This window comes from Macaca mulatta, chromosome 1 (genome assembly GCF_049350105.2).
Source record: "Macaca mulatta isolate MMU2019108-1 chromosome 1, T2T-MMU8v2.0, whole genome shotgun sequence".
Classification (NCBI taxonomy): Eukaryota; Metazoa; Chordata; class Mammalia; order Primates; family Cercopithecidae; genus Macaca; species Macaca mulatta.
The window spans coordinates 64,632,807-64,643,863 of NC_133406.1; the positions used below are offsets into that span (position 1 = coordinate 64,632,807).

General features: G+C 39.8%; 1 protein-coding gene across 2 annotated transcripts in view; it reads right to left on the reverse strand.

The window, feature by feature from the left end:
* Positions 1-3,630: 3,630 nt before the first annotated feature.
* The window catches only part of FCMR (Fc mu receptor), a 38,154-nt gene continuing 30,727 nt past the window's right edge, over positions 3,631-11,057 (reverse strand). For both annotated transcript variants that reach the window (XM_078001756.1, XM_078002158.1), the window contains one exon: positions 3,631-6,359. In XM_078001756.1, coding sequence (XP_077857882.1) covers positions 6,339-6,359 — 21 coding nt within the window. In that variant the 3' untranslated portion in view covers positions 3,631-6,338. The remainder of the gene's footprint in view (positions 6,360-11,057) is intronic.

An 11,057-nucleotide genomic window follows, 5' to 3' on the forward strand; every position in this document is an offset into this window, starting at 1 on the left:
TTATAGTAGCTATGAAAAATATATGTAAGGGAATAAAAAGCAAGACCATTTCAACAGAGAACTGGGAACTATAAAAAAACTTATTTGAAATTCTAGAACTGAAAAGATAATACAAATTTAGAATTCAATGGATGAAACTTGACAGAGATTAGATATAGATAAAGACAGAAAATATCCAGAAAAAAAATAGAGAGGCAAAGAAATGGAAAATATAGAAAATCATACAAAAAATAGGGAACACAGTGAAGAAGTCTATATACATGTAATTGAATTCCCTGAAAAAGAGGCAAAGAAAGTGGGGCAAAAACAATATTTCTAGAGATAATAACTGGAAAATTAAAAAAGCTGATAAAAGGTATAAGATCACAGATTTTAAAAATTCTACAACCCCAGCCAATCAAAATACAAAGAAAACACATCTAATCACATTATAGTAAAACTACTGAAAATTAAAGACAAAAATATAATTTCAGAAACAATCAGAAGAAAAGAAAAACTAATTTCAAATGACTAAGATTAGCAACTGTCTTCTCAACAAAAACAGGAAAAGCCATAAAATAAGGAAATGATATCTTTGAATTGCTGGGAGGAAAAACAACTAAAAAGAAAAACAGGTACTGTCAACCTAAAGTTCTATAACCAGAGGAGATATGCTTCATAAATGATGGTGAATACAGATATAATATACTCTATCATAATCTCAACTGGCATATTTTTTTTTTTGCAGAAATTAACAAATTAATCTGTCTTAGTCAGAGTTCTCGAGAGAAACAGAACAAATAGTATATATGGATTGTAGAAGCTGAGATGTCTTGAGATCTGCAGCTGGAAAGCTGGAGACCCAGGAAAGCAAATGGCATAGTTCTAGTTTCAATATAAAGGCCTGATAACCAGGAGGGCCAATTTTATAAGTTCCAGTGTGAGTACAAGTCTGAAGGCAGGAGAAAACCAATACCTCAGCTTGAAGACAGTCAGGCAGAGAGTGAATTCTCCATTGCTCAGGGTTGTTTTGTTGTTTTTGTTTTTGTTCTGGAGACAAGGTCTCACTCCATGGTGGAATGCAGTGGTGCAATCACAGCTCACTGCAGCTTTGACCTCCTAGCAGTTCAGGTGATTCTCCCACCTCAGCCTCCTGGGTAGCTGAGACTATAGGTTCACACCACCACACCTGGCTAATTTTTTATATTTATTATAGAGATAGAGTTTCACCATGTTGCCCAGACTGGTCCTGAACTCCTGAGTGCAAGTGATCCTCCCATCTCAGCCTCCCAGAGTGCAGGGATTACAAGCATGAGTCACTGTGCCCAGCCTCAGAGCTTTTATTCTATTCAGGCTTTCAGCAAATTGGATGAGGCCCACCTACACTGGGGAGGAAAATCTGCTTTACTCATTCTACTGATTCAAATGTTAACCTCATCCAGAAACACCTTATAGACATACCCAGAATAATGTTTAACCACATTTCTGCATATCCTGTGACCCAGTCAGGTTGACACATAAAATTAACATCACATGATCTTAAATTCATATGAAATTAAAGGAACCCAGAACAGCCAAAATTATCTTGGAAAAGATAAACAACGTTGGAAGAGTCACATTTCCCAGTTTCAAACTTATTACAAAGCTATGGTAATTAAGACAGGGTCGTACTGGTAAAAGACTAGACATGCAGATCAATGAAATAGTGTTAAGATCCCAGAAATAAATCCTTACATTTATGGTCACTTGATTTTTCAACAAGGGTGACATTACTATTCAATGGGGAAAATAATAGTCTTTCCAACAAATGGTGCTGGGACAATTGGATATCCACAAGTAAAAGAATGATGCTGGACCCCTATTCACAACATACACAAAAATTGACCAAAATGGCCGGGTCTGGTGGCTCATTCTTGCAATCTCAGCACTTTGGGAAGCTGAGGCAGGCATATTGCTTGAGCCCAGGAGTTTGAGACCAGCCTTGGCAACATGGTGAAACTCCATCTCTACAAAAAATATAAAATAGTAGCCAGAGGTGCCAGCACGTGCCTGTAGTCTCAGCTACCCAGGAGGCTGAAGTGATAGGATCACCTGAGCCCGGGAGAGTGAGGTTGCAGTGAGCTGTGATCGCGCCACTGCACTCCAGCCTGGGTAACAGAGTGAGACCCTACCTCAAAAAAAAAAAAAAAAAAAAAAAAAAAAAAAAAAAAAAGTAAGAACCCAAAGTATAAAACTTATATAAGAAAGCAGTAATTCTTTATGACCTTGGATTAAGCAAAGGTTTCTTAGATATGACACTAAAAGCACAAGCAACTTGAGAAAAAAATAGATAAATTGGAGTTCATGAAAATTTTAAACTGTTGTACTTTAAAGGACACCATTGGCCGGGCATGGTGGCTCACGCCCGTGATCCCAACTCTTTGGAAAGCTGAGGCGGGCAAATCACCTGAGGTCAGGAGTTCAAGACCAGCCTGGCTAATATGGTGAAACCCCATCTCCACTTTTTAGTTGAATTTTTTGTACAAAAATTAGCCAGGCATGGTGGCCTGTGCCTGTAATCCCAGCTACTTTAGAGGCTGAGGCAGGAGAATCGCTTGACCTCGGGAGGCGGAGGTTGCAATGAGCTGAAATCATGTCACTGTGCTCCAGCCTGGGTGACAGAGTGAGACTCCATCTCACACACATAAATAAAGGACAACAACAAGAAAGTAAAAGGCATTGACAGAATGAAAGAACGTATTTGCAAATTATATTAGATGAGGAACTGACGTAGTTTGGATATTTGTCTCCTCCCAAATCTCGCGTTGAATTGTAATGCCCAATGCTGGAAGTGTGACCTGGTGGGAGGTGTTTGGATTGTGGGAGCATTCTCTCATGGCTTGGTGCTGTCTTCATGACTGTGAGTGATTTCTTGCGAGATCTCGTTGTTTATAAGTGTGTGACACCTCCCCATCAGCTCTCTATCTCTTGCTCCTGCTTTTGCCAAGTAAAGTGCCTGCTCCTGCTTCACCTGCTCTGGATAAAAGCTTCCTGAGGCCTCCCCAGAAGCCAAGCAGATGTCAGCACCATACTTGTACAGCCTGCAGAACCGTGAACCAATTAAACCTCTTTTCTTTATAAATTACCCAGTTTCTGGTATTTCTTAATAGCAGCACAAGAATAGCCTGATACAGGAACTTAGCCTACAGAAAATATAAGGAACATTTAAAACTCAATGATAAAAAGACAATTCAGATTGAATAGACATCTCACAAAAAAAAAAAGATATATGAATGGCCAATAAGCACATGAAAAGATGCTCAACATCATTAGTCATTAAGGAGAGTCAAATCAAACCTACAATGCAGTAACACTACACACCCACTAGGATGGCTCAAATATAAAAACATAGACAATAATTAGTGTTAATAAGGATGTAGGGAAGTTGGAACCCTCATACATTGGTTTACAATCCCATTGCTTGTGGGATTGTAAAATGGTGCAGAAACTTTAGAAAACAGTCTGGCAGTTTCTCAAAATGTGAAACATGGAGTTACCATATGACTTAGCAATTCCACTCCCAGGTATTGAAAGGGAATTGAAGAGATGCCCACACGAAAACATGGACACAACTGTTCATAGCAGTATTATTCATGATGGTCAAAAAGTGGAAACAATGCAAAATCCTTTAATTGATGAATGTATAATGAAATGTGGTACATACATACAATAGAATGTTATTCAACAATAAAAAGAAATGAAGAACTGATACATGCTACGACATGGATACACTTGGAAAACATTAAGCTAAGTGAAGGAAACCAGTCACAAAAGCTACATAGTATATGATTCCATTTATATGAAATGTTTATAATATGATTCCATTTATATGAAATATGTATTGTAGGATTCCATTTACATGAAACATTCAGAACAGGCAAAACATTCAGAACAGGACAAAAAGTGAACCAGACTTCCAGCGACTAAGGAATGGGAAGAGTCGGGAATGATTGCTAATGGGTATGAGGCTTCTTTCTGGAGTGATGAAAATGTTCTGAAATTAGTGATGCTGATTGCACAATTCCGTGAAACTACTAAAAACTGCTCCATTGTATACTTTGAAAGGATGAATTTTATGGTATGTGAATTATGGCCCAATAAAGCTATTATTAAAAAATGAAGATGAAATAAAAACATCTTCAGATCATCAAACATTAGGGGAAAGTAGAAATAGTTATTTAATTTGCAATGATTTTAGAACAAAATGATTTGGCTTGTTAGAAAATGATTGCATTCACATCTACTTTCATTACTATTGTTAATCAAAAAAGAGCTTGCTCAATGAATTTGGTCCTGAAGTTTTCATGTCATATTCTCTTATGACTTGTTTTGGTATTAGACTCCTGTTATCATTTTAAAGCAACTTTACAGTCTGCTGAAACAGACTGGTAAGAACTGGGATTAACCACAGTATATTTTGTTGTTTCTATCTGGGTTACTATTATGAACATTTTATTGAGTAGTTATCTTTTAAAAATCATACAGTTACAGGGTGAAAAGTTGCTTGTGATTGTCTAGCCTCTCTGATCTAGGCTCTTTTTGTTAGGGAAAGGCATTGAATGTGGCACAGGAATACATAAAAATAAAATTAGCAATTGTTAATAATAGCTAATTTTAATTTTTTTCTTAAGTATTAAAAAAATAGAGACAGGGTCTCTCTATGTTGCCCAGGCTAGTGTCAAACTCTTAGACTCAAGGGATCTGCTCACCTTGGTCTGCCCAAAGTGCAGGTATGAGCCACCACTCCCAGACAATAATAGCTTACTCTTTCTAGTGCTTACTAATGTGTCCAGCTCTCTTCTCTGTGCTTTGCCTGTATTTTCTCATTTAACTCTTATAAATACTTATGAAGTGGGTGATACTGTTATTCCCACTTCACAGATGAGGAAACCGAATCAAAGAAGAATCAAGTAATTTATTCAATTATTTGAATAATTGTTCAAAGTCACATAGCTAGTAAGTTGCGGAGCCAGGAATACAAACACACAGAGTGACTCCGTAGTCTGCATGTTTTCCAGAACACTGTACTGCCTCCCAAGTATTTAAACTTGGAGTCAGAGATCTGGAATGAATTCTAGGTTTAGTTCCATTTTCTAGTTCTATGGGCTTAGGCAAACCACCAAATTTCCCTTTGCCTTGGTTTTATAATCATAAAACAGAGATAATGATATCTGCTCTACCTTATAGGGTTTTTATGGATATCAAATTGTGGAAGTACTTTGTAAAGCTCACTGGACTAGAGCTGAAACTCCCCTGCTCCCTGCCTCAAAGAAACCCAGCCAGTAGAGCTAGCTCCCCTTCCCCTACAAGTATTCATTTGCCTCCACTGAATTACAGAGGGGCTGAAGAACTTTCTGGGGAAAAGGCTTGAACTCTATTCATACTTGGGATTCAACACTCACAGACATGGCTGATAGATCAGAGAATACAGAATCCAGATTACAGGGGGTTAATGGCAACCCCTACCCCTTAAATAGGATACACCTTGAGAAATAAAGGAGTGTGACGTGGTGAACTGTGCTCAGTAACAGGAACCAATGTCACTGATATTGATGAATTCCGGTCCCATGTTACCAGAAACTCCTCCAAACCAACTACTATGGAGGTATGTGAGCATCCTGAGGCCAAGAACGGCTCAGAGTGTACATTGAGAAAGCTGCTTCACTGAACTCTGCAACACTTTGAACTCAATCTCCTTATTGGGGTGAATGTGACCTCACAAAATTTTTTGGCAGGAGCAAATTAGCACTGAGAAGCTGCTGAAGAGAATCCACTTCTCACCACCAGTGGGGTCACACATGGAGCTTGCAATAGCTCGCTCAGCCAGCCCTGAAAGCACAGACTGCATCATGGGCTTGGAAGAAACATCCCTTTGAGAATTCTCAGAACACTCTAGGGAGAGACTCTGCAAGAACCTGCTATGTTTATATGAGCAGATGGAACCACAGAATTTCAAGATTTTTCATTTCTAATTTTTAATCACAGGCTGTGGAAATATGAACATTCAGGTTATGCTATTCCAAATTATTTTTATTATTTTATTGTGGGAAAACAGAATTCAGTCAACCGGGATTAAGCAACAAAATCCACTTCCTTGTGGGATCATCTCTCTGGGCTGGGAAGAGGGATGAAGGCGTTTCAAGGCAGAGATTACTCCATGGAGGAAAACACCCTCTCTTCATTTTCATGAGTAATACGTTTTCCAAGAGGATATTTTTTGGAAGTTGAAGGCAGAGTTTAAATGGAAAGCCCCACCCACTGCTGCTGGAAGCAACTTCTCTTCATCCTTTCTTCGACTTTTGATGCTTCCCTGGATCTGATTATTTAGCGGCGGGCAAAGGCTGGAGATGAGAAGCCAAAAGATGAGATTTCAGTGTAAGAACCCAAGTCATTTTGCATTTCAAGTACCATATGTAAGCTTTTTCAGGACACAAACTCTAGTTGCTCTTATTCTGGGGCAAGCTTGGACCTGCCAGGCCTTAGCCTGCCTTTCTTTGCCAGTTTTAAAATCCATGTAGTAAGTGAGTGTGTGCTGTGAGTCTTCGTGTGTATGAGTGTGTGTGTTTGTGGCTCATCCTAAAGCTTTTACTGGCATCTTAGGCTTCTGCCAGTAGAAGGCCCTCTACATTAGGGGGTCCTCAACTCCTGGACCACAGACCAGCATCCATCTGTGGCCTCTTAGAAACCAGGCTGCACAAGAGGTGAGTGGTGCCTGAGTGAGTGGAGCTTTATCTGCATTTACAGCCACTCCCCACCCCTTGCATTCCCACCTGAGCTCTGCCTCCTATCATATCAGTGGCAGCATTAGATTCTCATAGGAGCACAAACGCTATTGTGAACTGTGCTTGTGAGGGATCTAGGTTGTGCGCTCCTTATAAGAATCTAATGCCTGGTGATCTGTCACTGCCTCCCATCACCCCCAGATGAGGCTCGTTGCAGAAAAACAAGCTCAGGGCTCCTAGTGATTCTACATTATGGTGAGTTGTATAATTATTTCACTGTATGTGACAATGTAATAATAATAATAGAAATAAAGTGCACAATAAATGTTATGCTTGAATCATCCTGAAACCTAATCCCCCAACTCCTGTTTGTGGAAAAAAAATTGTCTTCCATGAAACTGGTCCTCGGAGCCAAAAAGGTTGCAGACTGCTGCTCTCCATCACTCCTACCAGGAGCGAAAGAAGCTTTTCCGCAGGTCAGCTTTCAGTCTTCCATCCATCATCCCTTCCAGAGCTTTCTTCTCATTATGTGACCCCTAAGTGAACTGAGCAGCCCATTACTAAATCCTAAAGTGGTCAGCATCATGCTATAACCTAACCTCACCCAGCTGAATGCATCACTAACTCTGTGTTCAAGGAGAAAGCAATGCTTTCCATTAAAGAAGGAATTTGAGAATCTCTGTGACTTATAATGAGTTGACTAAATAGCATATAGAATCAAAGTTTTACCTATAGCAGAGTCTAAATTCATTGAGCTTTCTAGAACTTTATCCTGAGCAGTCTAAATTCATTTGCTCATAGCAAAGTCTAAATTCATTCTAAACACGTAAAGTATTTAGAATCCTTCTCCCTTCTAACATCCCTTCTGCATTAGTCAGGTTAGGCTAAGTTATGCTGTAGTAGCAAACAACTCCTTAAGGTCTCTCAGCAGCATATTACAACAAAAATTATTTCTCACTTATTTTATATATGGAATAGATGTTAGCATGGGGACTCTCCTCATCATGGGTACTCAGGGACAGGCTACAGGAAATGCTACCATCCTGTAATAATGCTGCCATCTCAACATGGCAGGGGATGAGAGAGTGTGGACAATTGTGTGCTGGCTCTTAAATGCTTCCTCCAGGCATGACACGTGTTTCTTTCACTTATATTTCATTGGCCTAAACAGCCACATGGCCATGTCTAACTTAAACGGAACAGTGTAGTGCAATTTTCCTGTGTTCCAGGAAGTGGAAGACTATAAATGTGAGGGAACAACTGCAATGTCTATCATACCTTTAAGTGGATATCCAGCCTTGAATACCTTCAGGTTTAAAAGTCTTTATTCCTGCGGTGATATTAACCTGCCAAATGCAGATTTCAAGTCATCCCGAACACTTCTCACATCGAGCATCTTACTCACGATTTGTTTATTTAACAAGCTGCTACACGGTGCTGAGCAGTGTGGGCAAAAGAGAGGAACATCAGATCTGTTCCTTTGTCCTCCCATGATCTTAGCCCAGGAGAGAAAGAGAGAGAGAAGACTAGTGCCACAGAAAAGAAGTTCAAATTCTACATTGTTTAGAGGTGACAGAAATTCCTTGCAGCTTTTGGGAATGGCTTCAAGGAATCAGCCTTGAAGTACTGCTAAAAAAAATTTTAATGTAAGTCTCAACCTCTCTTTCTAAACTGGTGTTTGTAGAATTCTTTTATTCTTTTTTTTTTGCAAATACAAAACAGCTTAAAGATGAAAATAAAAGCCCGCCAAGCCTGCAATCTTATTCCTTCAAAATAAGCATCCTTAAAAAGGTGTGTGTGTGTGAGTGTGCATTACACATATGTACACACATATATGCTTATATATTCATATATACACATATACATATATATACATGTAATCTGCCTTTGACAGTCAGCAACATATGCCATGTTTCTATGTTGAAATAATAAAGGGGTGGCTAGTGTTTGGCTGCTGGCAAGATCATTACAGATCCAGTTGAACAAAGGCATAGAAGCACGAGGTGAAGATGAACTTCTCAGTTTGGCTGACATCATGGTGTGTGGAAGTGTGGAAGAGAGAAAGCTGGGAAGGTGAATGGATTGGGTCTCAGAGAATGTGCAGCGCCAGGTGGCGGAATTTCAACAATTTTCAGTGGGCAATAGTGAAACTAAAGGTTTATTTAAATTTACAATAACTTTTCTAAAAGTCTCGCATTTTGTATAACTTGGAAACTGCAGTTAAGCTATAGAGAAGGAAAACTCCCATGATCTCACCACTCAAAGATAATCTTGTTAACATCTCAGCATTTTTATTTCTAGATCATTTTCAACACTTGTGCCCATTTTATCTTTTACAAAAGTGGGATCCTACTGCATATGCCATCTGTAACCTGATTTTTTTAAACCTAAAATTTTATAAAAGTTTTTTTAAGAATATAAATATAAATTATTTTGAGTGGTGGAATAGCATTCTATTACATGGACTTTTGCCCATAGAAATAACTGATTAAGGATCACACAAAAGGAAAAGCAATTGAATTATCCTCTTCCTTAAATACACTTCATTTACCTGGTTTTGAAATTAAAAATTGATTCATGAACATTTAATGAACATGAATTTCATGAACATATACATTCTATAAACCCCTCCCACCCACCCAGTGTGCTGTGTGTGGGGAGGGTTTGCAAAAGTAGGACAAAAGAGCAATGGGTGGTGGAGAGAGGAGGAAGAAACTTTCCTTATCAGAAACCAAAAATGATTTAGGGGTTGAGGAATAATATGATCAGACTTGCGCATTTAGAAGAATCTCCTAAATGAGGGAGAGGGATTTTAAAGGGGAATGAAACTGGAAGGGAGTCTATAAGATAGATGGGATAGGGATCATTTTCCTTCTTGGACAGAATGAGGCAGGTGGCACAGAGAAAGTAAGTGACTTGTTCAAGGTAGCAGGATATGGCTGCTCTAGGGATAAGACTATGATATCCTCATCCACAGACCCAGAACTCTGTCCTGTGCTGGCCTACTCGCAGATTCTGTTTCCCTGGCTTTTTATGTCCAGATGGGTGGTCATGGCATCACTTGTGGATTTTTACTCTTACATTGGGAGCACGTGCAAAGTGGATCAGTGTTTAATATGTATGCATGCCATTGGATGCAGGCCACATCTCAGCCTGTAGCCATTGCCTGAGCAAATATGAGAAATATTTGGCAAAGATCTCTGGGCAAACAGCCTGGGAGATAATTTGACCTTGTACATAATTAGATTTGTGAACCAGTCTAATTTCATAGTAGTAATTATACTACTAGACTTACACCAATACTTTCCACCACCAAATGTGTGAGCTTTTTTCTCACACTAACCAATTCTCCAGTTCTCGGTGGACACCAAATGGATGGCTACAACTCAATTAAAGTCTGACACTGTTTACTCGGAGATAGCATCAGATCCCACGGGTTAAGGGTTCAGTCTCACAAGACTGCTCCCATTTCAGACACCAACCACAATACCCAGTTATCACCTGTGCTTCTGACCAAACAGCTATAAATCGGAGGTTCCCATGACACTGTCTTCTGGTTTGATCATATGCTAAAATGGCTCACAGAAATCAGGAAAATAATTTACTTATCAGATTACCAGTTTATTATAAGAGGATACAACTTAAGAACAGCTAGATGGAAGAGATACATTGGGCAAGGTATGGGGAAAGGGGCACCGAGTCCCCGTGCACTCTCTGGGGCACCCCCCTCCCAGTAGCTGCACATGTTCACCAACCCAGAAGCTCTCCAAACCTCTTCCTTTATGGTTTTTGTGGAGGTTTCATTACAGAGACATGACTGATTAAATCACGGGCCATTGATCATTGACTCAGCCTTCAGTCTCTCTCCTCTTCCTGGAGGTGGGATGGGGTGGGGTGGGATGGAGTGAGTAGGGCTGAAAGCTACAACCCTCTCATCTCATGGTTGATTCTCTGGCAAACAGCCCCCATCCCTAGGCTATCCAGGAACCCCCAGCCGTCAGTCACGAATTAGCATAAAAAAGACACTATCATTGGTAAGATTCCAAGGGTTTTAAAAGCTGCCAAGAAAGGGAGAGGGTTATGTCACACCAGCCAAATAAAATTAACTATTTCAACAGATGCTTACTAAGCTCCTGTCCTGTGCCAGGTTCTGAGGGGAATTCTGAGATGGACAAAACTCAGTTCTGGTGCCCAGGGAGTTCACAGCTTGGCAAAGGAGACACAACCAGGGTGCAGGGAAGGATCGCCTGGGTGCCATCAAAGGAGAACCTAGGAGCACAGGAGAGGGGAGATTAACACTGTCCAGGAATCTGAAAA